Source organism: Mirounga leonina, unplaced genomic scaffold (assembly GCF_011800145.1).
Source record: "Mirounga leonina isolate KUSES-001 unplaced genomic scaffold, KU_Mleo_1.0 Mir_353, whole genome shotgun sequence".
NCBI lineage: Eukaryota > Metazoa > Chordata > Mammalia > Carnivora > Phocidae > Mirounga > Mirounga leonina.
The window spans coordinates 2,275,065-2,287,394 of NW_023270699.1; the positions used below are offsets into that span (position 1 = coordinate 2,275,065).

General features: G+C 50.9%; 1 protein-coding gene across 4 annotated transcripts in view; it reads right to left on the reverse strand.

Annotated features, from left to right (window-relative positions):
- Positions 1-188: 188 nt before the first annotated feature.
- TRAPPC10 (trafficking protein particle complex 10) overlaps positions 189-12,330 on the reverse strand; it is a 99,648-nt gene continuing 87,506 nt past the window's right edge. For all 4 annotated transcript variants that reach the window (XM_035030064.1, XM_035030062.1, XM_035030063.1 and 1 more), the window contains 5 exons: positions 11,462-11,588; positions 10,831-11,001; positions 6,364-6,541; positions 3,841-4,035; positions 189-3,522 (listed from right to left, as the gene is read on the reverse strand). In XM_035030064.1, coding sequence (XP_034885955.1) covers positions 3,284-3,522; positions 3,841-4,035; positions 6,364-6,541; positions 10,831-11,001; positions 11,462-11,588 — 910 coding nt within the window. In that variant the 3' untranslated portion in view covers positions 189-3,283. The remainder of the gene's footprint in view (positions 3,523-3,840; positions 4,036-6,363; positions 6,542-10,830; positions 11,002-11,461; positions 11,589-12,330) is intronic.

Genomic DNA, 12,330 nt, shown 5'->3' on the forward strand with positions numbered 1-12,330 from the left:
AGTGTCTTTGTCCTGCGGGCTACTGGCTGATGAATTATGGAAAAAATCCCTAATGCTCCCCACAAAGTAAATAATCTGTGTTATCGGTCAGGATCAAGGATTAGGGAGAGAAGACAGGAAAATTCTTTAACTTCACACACTCAACTTTCATGCTCCTCAGCAAAAGAATGAAATTCAAAACAGCAAAGTTTCTTCTTAAAATGTGTATTTTCAGAATTATAAGGCTTACATTTTAAAGTCTTAATACAATGGTTTTAGTCTAACAATATATTACAGAATGTGAAAAATGACTCTCATAGTAAACCATGAAAATGGAGTTAATACCTGCAGTGTCAAAGTCACCAACTTGCCACCTTTTCCAGTCACAGAATCCCAGCAAATTGTATTAACCACACTCTCGGGTCTTGTAGCCTGACACAGATGATGAATAAATTTAGAGAAAGGGGCACTTCCATGAAAAATCAAATTCCAAAATCACGGATTTATTTTAAAGATCACAGTTGACAGCTAAACATTGAGATCAGCGTAGTTTGTTCTTTAAAAAGTAGTATAACTTTTCATTTTATGTACACATCTGGAGTGTTTCTTTGATTTGATTTTATAACTCAATCTTATTTTAAACACTAAAGAAAAACTGAATAGAAGCCTGTGTGTATTGTCTCTGCTAACTACGGGATATCAACCAAGACTTACTAGGACAGGAATCCAACCCACGACCGGCTGTGCTGACAACGGACTGTAGGTAAAAGTCATTTTCAGATTAATACAACAATTTCCACATTAGAATCAGCAGTTATAATTTTTCCAATCATAGGAAACCCCATGAAATTCACCAAAATTATAACTTATTTCCTTTCCCATTTGCTAGTATTTACATGTTCCACAATATGTGTAAAACGGTTGCATATTCTGCTTTTTAGATGCACATTCTATATCCAGCTTCACAATTATTTAACAGGGGCTACATCTTTATTAACAAAACCAGCTTGTCTCCAACACATAAGCCTTATTTTATTTTAGACAACAAAAATCCAAGTACTGCTTTAAAAAAAAAAAAAGATGAAGTTTTAGGTGACATTTTTCCTTTGTGTAGAACAAAACAAAATAAAATAGGGGCACCCATGTAACTTAGATTGCAAAAGATCTTTTGGGTAATTGGAGGGGGGGACCAGACCTGCAATAAATTTGATTTCATACAAATTGAAAACAGTAAGAAACCACCATGAACTTTTGGATTTCTCCTTCATTTTTTCCCTCTAAGTATATTATGTAACTAGAGAATTTCATCCTGGGATTAGAACCCAGAAACAAAAAATCAAACAGAGGTAAGGTAACCATTGAATCACACCCCCACCCCCTTCCAGAGGGTGAGAGGGAAAAGCCACATTATACACAGTGTGAGGCTTTTCCGACAGAATCAAATCTCAAAGATCTCTTCATTCACAGGGCTTGGCAGATCTGTAGGGCAATCACCAATTTTTACAGTAAGACAAAACTTATTTTAGAAACCCTAAACTATCTATCATTAGATTCTGAAGTTCTAATTTGCCTAACTAGTTGACTAATAAACTTACTAGTTTTAAAGTGCACCTAAGGAAGATCATTTTCTGAAAAGTTTAATTAAACACACCAGTATTGATCTTCTTTACACATTTCCAATTTCTGTAAATGGTAAAGACATGGGGCAGGGTGGGGAGAATGACACCACCTTATTTTTTGGGTGAGTGGAAAGACAACACAGAGAAGCGTGGACACAACTGCTCTGCTCTAGTTTCTCCGAGCTGTCCCTTGGCCCCTGCTCCCCGCCACGCGGCCGCACCAGCCTCTCTCCCACAGGTGACCAGCAGGACCAGCAGCGCTGCAAAGGCTCCTTTCCTCTGGGGCTCACATGCTTGAGGGTGTTCCCGTGAGGCCGCACCCTCTGCTGGACCTGACTACACTCGCTTGCATCAGTCCAGTCAGCTCGATTCCAACCACACTTTCCCAGGGAAGTAAGAGTTCTCTATTTCTTATGTACAAAAATACATTGCTTTGGAGAGCTGGAAAAGGCTGCATACACCCAACACTTATTTACAAGCTGTGACTCTCACACCAGTAAAAACAAACACACATTTATTTTGTCCTTGATTTTTGGTGCAACTTATACATAAACATTACATCAGTTAGTCTGTACTTTTAAAAATAATAAATCAACCATATGTACAATTAAATTTACAACCGAAAGCAAATTAATCCATTGGTATGGTATGACTGCAATTTTAGTGGACCAGCAGAGAATATTCCAAGACTTTCGTCCTTCCCACAACCAAACTAGAAGCACACGGAGAGGGCCCCCCACCAGTCTCCCCTGAAATGGAGCCTCTTAATCTCTAGGACTTAAGGTGCAGAAGAAACATATTGATTATACAGTGACAATGACATGTCAAGACTTTAAAGGTGAGAAGAAAACAACATATCAACCCCCACATATATAATGATAATTAAAATAAATACATATTTCATTTCAAGTGCATATTGACATTCAGTCAACATCATGGGGAACAGGGGTTCCAGAAAGATTTGTTCCTAAACTATTTCAATGCCAAGTTGTCCCTTAGGCCCTGGTCTAATCTTCCCAAAGTACCTTTAAGATGGCTCCAGCTAATGGAGGCTCCAGGTCCACCCAGTGTGACACCCCAAGGCACAGAAAGGGTTCTGTTCCCTCCCCACCCAGCCCTCCGCCTCACTGAGCTGCCCTAACAGGGTGTTAGTCTAGAAAAGCACTACTCCTCTCAGGTAAAAAATGGTGTTTTATCCCCCAAGAGACTCACAAATCCACCTGGTCAAGAATCTAGAGGGCAGCCGTGTGAGCAGGAAGGCACACACGTGTGACGACTAAGATGGCAGGGTCTGCCGTGTGTCTCCCTGGAAGGCACACGGACTCCATACGGAACCAGCAGACGGGGAGGCGGCCAGGTGAGGGGGCACAGTGCGGATCTTCCGGGAGCAGGGAAGGGGCGATGGAAGGGAGTGGGGCTCTGGGCGGACACCGGAGGACACCAGCACAAACACAGGGACGGGGAGATGAGAGTAACAAGTCATCTTACACCACGGACAACACAAAAACACCGCAGTAACTCAGCCGACCGGCCACACGCTGAAATTCTCCGATGTTTCTGTGGGCAGGCAGAATCACCGAAAGTCTGGTTAGTGCTAGAATGTTGCAGTGGAGAGAGCAATGAAGCCAGGATCCCTTCAAGTGCGTTCACACCCGGCCTAGGGCGTGTGCTGACCCGAGGCACGGTCATGTGACGCTGACTTCAAGGACATGGTCATCTTTGCTGGGGATGACCAGGACCTGCATGCCCGTGCTGGAGTTGAAGACCTGGCCGGGCGGCAGCGCCTGCAGCCGCGGCATGGGCAAGCCTTTGGGCTCGCTGCCGGAGGCCGAGTGCACGCTGCCCCTGCTCTGGATGCTGCTGCTGTCCAGCTGCTCATCCACGCGCTTGTCCACCGACAGGCTGTCGTTCTCTATCCAGCTGTCTGCAAAGTGTACAGGAAGTGAGACACGGCCCACCGACTCGGACCTGTTACCTACCCCAGGGAGCAGCGAGCCGCCCGAGCGCCTTCAGAGCACGAGAATGAGTGAGGTGGCCCCTTTAAGGAGAATCTAGCGCATGGGCCCTCAGAGGACCCGTGGAGGCTTCGGAGCAGGTGCCGGCAGCTTGCAACCCCACCAGCACCAAACACACGCCGCCGATCAGCAAGCCCGGTCCCTACGAGGCGGCGTTACCACCTCCCCGCATGGAGCTCTCACTCACTGCGACCGTGAGTGCACCCTTCATCTCCCAGAGTCCTTACCAGCATCCAGCTGTGAGGAGTGTGCAGAGTGATGGGGGAGGTATTTAAACAGCCTGACGTCGGGAAGGGGGAGGTAGCCCGCGAAGAGGGGCATCACCTCCATGTGGACCCGGTGAGTGGCCTGGGCGACCACAGGCATGGAGAGGACACCAGAGCTCTTCCCACACACTGCCCAGTTGCTACTGTTGTCGACCACTGGAACAGAGGGAGAGCACCGCTTTACCCCGGGAAGGGCATTCGGTGTTCACAGCAAAGTAAGAGTCATCAGGAGTCCCGCACGCCAGCGTGCAAACCCAAAACCGGATACACTCTATACCGCACTCACCATCTTGTAACTGACCTCAACAGGAAACAGAATGGTTTAATGACACAGTGCATCTGACAGGCACAGGGAAAATCACTTTTTTCTCCTCAAGTCAATAAATCAACAGGGATTCAATTGTACTCAAAACCTTTGTGTCAGGCTTCCAGAGTACAGGGGCTCTGGCTGTGAAATTTGCAATGGGGGCGGAACAGGGTGGCGGTCCCCCTAGTAAGTGGTGGCGTCAGACTGGGGGTCCCAATCCCAACTCTGCCGCTCAGACGAGCCTCTCGATGAGACAGAAAGAGATGTATGGAAAGCCCTTCTTCTACCAGCACAGAGGACATTCTTAACATATGGCAGTTACGAGCACCAATGATTACAACACAACTGTGATGTAATTCAATGTAATCTAAAGGAGCCTTATCCTCAACAAGCCGATGGCCTTGCAAAGAGGTGACAGCAGCTCTGTCAAGGGGACACTGAGCAGGGCCCAGGAGCTCCACTGAGGAGCGAAGAAGGGGTCACAGAGGGACGGCTTCCTACAGAGGGGGACGGGGGAGCCTCTGGGGACAAGCGGTACCAAAGGACATGCAGAGGCTGAAGCGGCATCTGGGAGGGAGACGAGGAGCAGTTCTCAGAGGGTGGTCCCTGGGGCACCAGGAGGTCACACTCCCGCCTTTCTCCCCGGGCTGCCATGTGCACCGGTGACCAGGCCCGAAGGCCTGAGCATGAACCGAGGCCCCACATGCACTGGAGGACAGAAATTGCCAGTTTTACTTAAGGATGTCCTTCGTGACGTAGTCGAAATTAATTTTATTAAATCCAATCCTTAAGGAAAGATCTTTTTTAACTGCAACTCTGAAATGATTACAGACTCCCGAGAAGCTGCACACCGTTAGAGGGCCCCCAGTCCCTGAGCTCCCTGGGACTGCACCAATGGTGCTCTCTGGTCTGGGGTACTGGGCAGATGTCTCGAAAATGAAGGGCGTGAGCCTGTCACCTCAAAGAAGTTGCCAATGATACGATCTGAAACTGATCAAGAGAATCTCGGAAAACCGGTCTTTGCCACTGTGACCCGGCAGTGTCCCAGGCCTCGCGCTACCCCGGTGAGCTCCGTGTGGGCCGGAAATGGATGCCAGCCTGTGATACTGTCCAGTGAAAGGCGTCCCCATGTGTGCGATCTGCACACCTCAGGAGCCACGCTTCCCAAGTGACTGAGGCATGGCACCACGAGATGATGCCTGGGTAAAGGGGCCTCTCAAACTACAAGCCAGATCTGAGGATTTGAGGATACGGAGTATGAAGAGTTCATTCACATGATTCAGATTCCATTCTGTAACTGGCCTGGAAAAAAGTACCACTTGTCAAGTTCTGGTGAAAAGCCAAAGAAGAACAGCCACGGTTATCGGAAGGCTGTTAAAATCTACCTCCCTTCACCAACTACGGATCTATGCGACCCTGGCACATCCACGCGCCCTTCAGCCAGAGTCCCACACGTCAGCACTGAGAGCGCAGCAGGGAGGACAAGTCAGCTCCCTTCCGGGAAGCCCGATGTTAGGGAGAGTTGAAAGAATGCAAATTCATGTCATTCTTCTATTTTTTGTCTTGTTTTGTTTTGGAAAACCGTTCTTTGTCAAGCATGAGGTCATGTAATGCGTTTACTGTGATTTTTAAGTAACTAAAGAAAGAAATCTTTGGCTCCTCAACCATTTCTTAGAGCATAAACGGTCCTGACACCCCAAACTGAGAGCTGCTCCCGAAGCAGCCCAGGCCCTGGAGGAGGTGGATGGCGACGGGGGGGCGCGGGGGAAGCCCAGGTGGGGGGGGCGGGCGGGGGGGGGGGGGGGGATGAAAGGAGGCCAGAGGGAAAAGGGCCCGGACTCGAGGACACATGGACCGCGGGGCGACAGAGTTGGGACCTTGCTCCCGTGGTGTTGGGAAGACCCCAAATCACAGGCAGAGAGGGAATGGGTAGCTCCAGGAGCCACCGTGTTCTCAGCACTGGCCCAATGACTGCTTGAGAATCTCCCTGGGAACCAAGTCCAACATCCTACCAGCCTAGGACCACGCCACATAATAAAACATGCAAATGAGCTGTTTTGATTCTAGAACATTCTCTCTTCAGACAAGGAACACTACACTCTGTGGAAGAGAGGGTGCAATCCCTTCACACACTGGAGCAGCCCAGCAGTGAGGGGAAAAGACGTCTCCAGACCTACCTTCATACATAAGCTTGGTCGAAAAATACTCGTCGGATTCCATCAGTGCCTCGTCCTTGTCCACCTCCAAGAGGCCCGAGAGCCGCGTGATGGACACCTCCAGGGAGCAGAGCGAGCCTGTCCGACAGTGCTCCGCTCCCGAAGGGGGCAGGATCTCAGCTCTCACATTATATAACGTCTGCGCAGGAAAGGGAGAGACAAGCACAAGTGGGTACACAACGGGAAGAGGCACCACTCTAGGCCCGGGGGTGCTGCCCACAGACACGAGAGGGGGACGGAGGGGCCGCGCCAGCCGCAAGAGCTGCTGGGTGCCGACCCTTTCCAAGCATGCACAACAGCAAGGACAGGCCCTCGCCCTCCGCACGCGTGTCACCCAGACTCAGGATTATCAACGTTTTGCTTCATTTGCTCTCTTTCTCTATGCATCAACATGTATTTCTCTGCCCGGGGCATTGATGGCAAATTCTGGAGAACCTGTGGCTTCACCCCTCTGTACGTACCACAGCAGGTGTCCCTAGAAACATGGACATCCTCCTACAAACATGAAGCCAGAACCACAACGAGCAAAGGTCACACTCCTTCCCTGCTACCGTGCAGTATCATAACCATCTTTGGCCAAATGTTCCTTTCTCCACGGTGACCTCTTCACCCAACAGCCTCACCTACTCACACCTGCCGGACGCCCTCACCACCTGGGACAAGCAAGACCCAAGCATGCCCAGGGGCAGGTGGCCTCACCCGCCCCACACGCTGGCAGGTCTACTTTGGAAGGAAAGCGGTCTTTCTTCAGGATCCTGTGAGAGTGTAGCTCAGCAGCTCCTGCCGTCACTGCCTCGGCATCCACCTTGCTAGCCCAGCAGCCTGCGGGGTGTGTGAGGGGCCGCCCTGAGTGGACGCCGGCCCTCACGCAAGCACATGCCCTAGATACCAGCTGCAGCATCACAAGCAAATGTAAGCTCCTGACAGGGTTTCCCCAATGCACCCTTGTGATCGACAGCCCCTCGCCAACCCCCCCAGCACCTTCCCCTATGTGCCCCTTGGAGGAGAGCCCCGTGGGGCTACCAGAACCCACAGTCGTGGTTTGAACTGACCAGTCCAGCTGTAGCCCGGGAACCCCAGAGCCCTCCACCCACAGACCCTGATAAAGGCACGTGGCCCAAGTCTGCACTCCGCCCTCACCTCCCTGTGCGGCCCCTCAAGGCATGCCATGTACTTCCTCCAGGACCTACGAGTATTGAACTTCTCTTTTTCAATTTCTCGTGGTCTTCTGTTGAACCAGGGCTTACCACCCGGCACTCTGCGCCTCACATAACAAGTGATTTGCTAAAGTCATAACATTAAGCTTGGACACATGGACACGGGAAATAATTATAGCACAGCTCGATTCAAAAGTATTCTGCTGGTACTGTAAAATGTTCAAAGAAAAGAGACTTTAGAATTTTAAAAAGCCTATTGCCAAAATAAAACATTTTCCTGGGAGTTAACAAGGCTAAACAGTAGTCCTAGATGGGCCTTGCTCAGTGGGAGCAAGGGAGCCCCCACACCAGGGTCTTCTGAGGCCTTCCAAGGCCAAGGGCATAAAGGCAGCCGGGTATGCAACCCCAGGCCGGAGCAGAGGCCTCTGTGTGGCGGGGAATGAAGATGGCAAGCAGCAGGGGAAGGAGCAGCAGGGGCTGACGGAACAGCTTCCCGCTCCCACGAAGCCCCCCCAGCTGGGAGAACGCAGTCTGGGAGGTTAGCAAGCTCAGCTGAGGAAGAGTGAGCTTTTCTTGGCGCTCAGAAGGGAGCCCAGAGACAGAATGATGTAGGGAAGTGTGCTCCTAAGTGCATGTCCTCGAACGCTGCCTTCTGACGGCTGTGGGATGGAGGAGCGTGGCTGGGGTGGGGGGAAGCACTGGACTGGAAGTTGGCGGTGAGGTGCCTCCCTACCTGGCAGCAGCTGTCGGCACCTAGAAACAAACTCTAACACGGAAGGCCAACTGATTTCAACAAGGATGCCGAGACCAGCCACCGGGGAAAGAACAGTCTAGAGCGGTACAGGGACGACCGGAACAGCCACACGGGAAGAAGGAATTTGGACCCCACATCTCACCACACACAAAAGTGAACCCAAAGAAGATCACAGACCTAAACGCAGAAAGTATAAAACTCTTAGAAGAAAACACAGGAGGCGCTCTTTCTGATCTTAGGATAAGCAATGATCTCTTAGATCCTACACCCAAAATACAAGCAATAAAAGCAATTGATAAGGTGGACTTCATCAAAGTTAAAAACTTTTGTGCTTTGAAGGACACCATGGAGAAAGGGACAACACAAGCCACAGAATGGGAGGAGACACCTGCAAACTGCATCTGAGACAAGGGACGGCCGTCGGGACTATACAAAGAACCCTTACAACTCTCGAATAGAAAGACAACCCTACATATTTAAAAAACGGGCAAAGGATAGATATAGACACCTTCCCAAAGAAGAAATGCAAGCAGCCAAAAAGTCCGTGAGAGGTGCCGAGCATCACTGGCCATCAGGGAAATGCCCATCCAAACCACGATGACAGGCACCTTGCGCCTGCTGGGACGCTGGAAGCGGAAGACGCTGAGGACAAAGAGAGACCTCGCATGTCGCCGGGGGAGGCGTAAAGTGACGGCCCTTTGGGTAACAGAGCAGCGCCTTCTCAAAAAGTTAAACAGAGTTCCCATATGGCCCGGCAACTCCACCCAGAATCTCACCCAAGAGAACTGAACACAGAGAACTCGCCCAGGGATTCCCACAGCGTTAGTATTCACGACGGCCCCACGGGGAAAAGAGCCTAGATGGCAGCCACTGAGACATGGCAAGGAAAATGGGGTCCATCCCACACCATGGATGACTCTTCAGCCATAAAAAGGAGTGAAGTCAGGTATGCGCTACGTTCACGCACGACCCCTGGAAACAGGGTGCCAGGGGGAAGAAGAAGCCAGTCTCGAAAGGCGCCCACGTCCAATGCCCTCAGTTACACGCCATGTTCACAGAGGCCAGTCTGCAGGCTGATCCGCCCCTGGGTTAGTGGTCGCCTAGGCCTGGGAAGAGGCAGGGGTGGGGGGTGACTGGGAACAGGGCAGAAAGTTTCTTTCTGGAATGATGAAAGTGTGCTAAAATAAGACCATGGGGATGGGTGCACAACTCTGTTGACAGACTAATTGCTCTGAAGCGGACACTTCGAGTGGCTGAAGTGCGTGGCATGTAAGCGATGTAACTCAATAAAGCTTTCCCGGAGAAGTTGGCGTCTCTATTTCCGGCCCTCAGAGATGACCAGTTTTCAAACAGCCATCCAGCAGGCAGGTTTCTTCACTCAGTTTGCAGTCAGAAAGAAAACCGTTATCTGTGCTCTTGAAGAGGAAGCAGACCAGACCAGGAAGGAGCCATGAAGCCGCCAGCGCTCTAATAATCGCCGGCCGGCCGGCCGCGAGCAAACCAGACGAACTGTACGTGGGCTCCGGCGCACGAACGGTTTCACGAGGCCTGGCTGGGAGCACATGGGAAAGCCATGTGTGCGCGCTACAGAAAGACCACACTGCTGAGTACGCTGGAGCCTACGGCTGGTCCAGAGAGAGAGGCAGAGCAGGGGGGTGGGAGGAGGTACTGAAAAAACCACTAACGTCAAGAGCTACAAACACAAACACATCTGCAAGTGCTGTTGGACGATTCCGGTAGCAAAGAGAAGGAATGGAAACACCAGAAAACTGTGTGTTTACATACTGATTTACCTGGCACAAATTCCAAGTCTCACCGAAGAAACGAAAACACAAGTGCCTCTCCCCACCCAGCTCAAGGCCACCTCCAGCTCCACACGTGTACGTGGGTTATAGGACAGTCTTCACAATATGGATTCGGTAGGTTTCTATTAACAGTTTCCGTTTTTCTTTTAAAAAGAAAGCCCCTGGGGACGCCTGACTGGCTCGGTCGGTGAAGCGTCTGCCTTCGGCTCCGGTCATGGTCCCAGGGTCCTGGGATCAAGTCCCGCATCGGGCTCCCCGCTCAGCGGGGAGTCTGCTCCTCCCTCTGCCACTCCCCCTGGTCATGCTCTCGCTTACTCTCCCTCTCTCAAATAAATAAATAAAATCTTTAGAAAAAATAAAAATAAAGCCCCTTGATAAAGTAACCCCGAGTAGCAGCAAGGATCAGGATGAGGACATTCTAAACGTAAGCAAGAGAAAAGGGAGCAGAGACCCTGAGTCTTCACTCTTTACACTCATCTTACGACCACCGGCAAGACTACAGAGTGCCAGACCTGACACTTGAGAAGGGCCTGGATGCCTACAGTACAAGCAGCCAACAAGTGAGCTGCCCCAAGTGTTAACTATTTTCCTGGATCTGTTGCTTCATTATACTGAAGGTTTTTCTCTACCTGATTTTTTTAGATTAAAAGGAGTATGATGCACTTTTCATGCCCCCCCCCACACCCCCACCAAAAAATAATACAATACATACAAAAAAATTTTCCACTTGAAATTCGTAAGTATACGGCTTTAAGGGGATAGAGAGCTGTCCTTCAGAAGCTGGGGAGAATCCAACGGAGAACTGGCAACGCAGAGAAGGCGGAGGCTCTCGCGTCCACTTGAGCTCCCACACAAAGAACACGGACTGCTTGCTGTGAATGTGCTGCAAAGAGAGTCTCTGTCATCGCGCGCACACACAGCCAGCCCCCCAACCCCGCCAGCCCCGAGCTGCACTACCACCCGACCACCACGACCCTGCCTGCACGCTGCCCCGCGGTCCCGTGGTCCCAGCCCCGCCCGGGGCCCTCCTGCCCGCCTTGCCCTGGGAGTAGGACCAGTCTGATTCTTCTCCAGATACAAGTATCATTCTATTTCCTACTCCATCCACCATGCCGCTCAGTGCCCAACATGAAACTCAAACACGCGCATCGTGGTTTCCAAGCACTCGGGGATGCGCTCGCGCTGTTCGCTTATCGCCAGGGAGGCCAGTCTCTGTGTTGCAAGGCTCCCTCTACAAACACACGGTGTTTTCCTCAGAACCTCCTGGCCACTCCAGCGTCACACTCCCGCTCCCACTCTGTTTTCTGCTGAGGGCCTTCTGCTCGATTCTGGAGAAGGGTTACCTGCGGGGACTTGGCATTCAGCGGTACCAGCTGCAGGTCAGCGCTACTTCCAGGATCCACAAGGTTACCGTCAGACAGCTGAAAGTCAAGTTCTGACAAATTCTGGACGCACACTTGAATGTACTTCCTAAAGCAGAGCAAGAGAAAACAGGATTTTGAAACTTAAGAACTTCATTAAATGTGTTTTGGTTAAGAAGACCCTCTCTGGGGAACTTTTTGAAAAGTGACGCAGCAAAGTAAGAACCAGTCGCTACCTGCATTTCTACTTCCGGTCTCACACGGGAAAGCACCCTGAGACCAAATCTCCCCAAGCGAGCTATTTCTAAGGAAAAATGGATCAAAGAACGCTCTGTTCCTGACCCAGTGTTACGACGTGATCATAACTGGCTCGCAGTGGGTGAGGACGGAGAGAGTGACCGCTCCTCCCGTAGAGACTATGAGCACAGAGTTCCCATCCCTCCCTGTCACACAGGGAGAGGAGTCTGAAAGAAAGCACCCCAACTTCTGTTTGGAAGTGCTGGTGTCTTTAGCCATTAATATGTGCAGTCCCCTCCCTGTAACGGGAAGGGCAAGAAAGCAAACTGCTCGTGTAACGTCCACTCGAAATACAGTTCTGACATTTTGGTGATCAGTTTATGCAAATATCATCAACAGATGACAGCAAAAGGAACTTTACAGTGAGAGGCCGCACTCCGCCCTGAGCGCAGGGGTCCGGGCGCACACCAGCACTGACCGTGGGACAAGCCTGAGGCACAGGGCCCCGCCTCCAAACTGTCTCGTCCAGAGACTGAGTCAGACTCTAACGCAGCTTCTAGAGCACTGAGCGCTTCTCAACCGGAGGCAGTTCTGCCCCTGCGGGCAACATCATG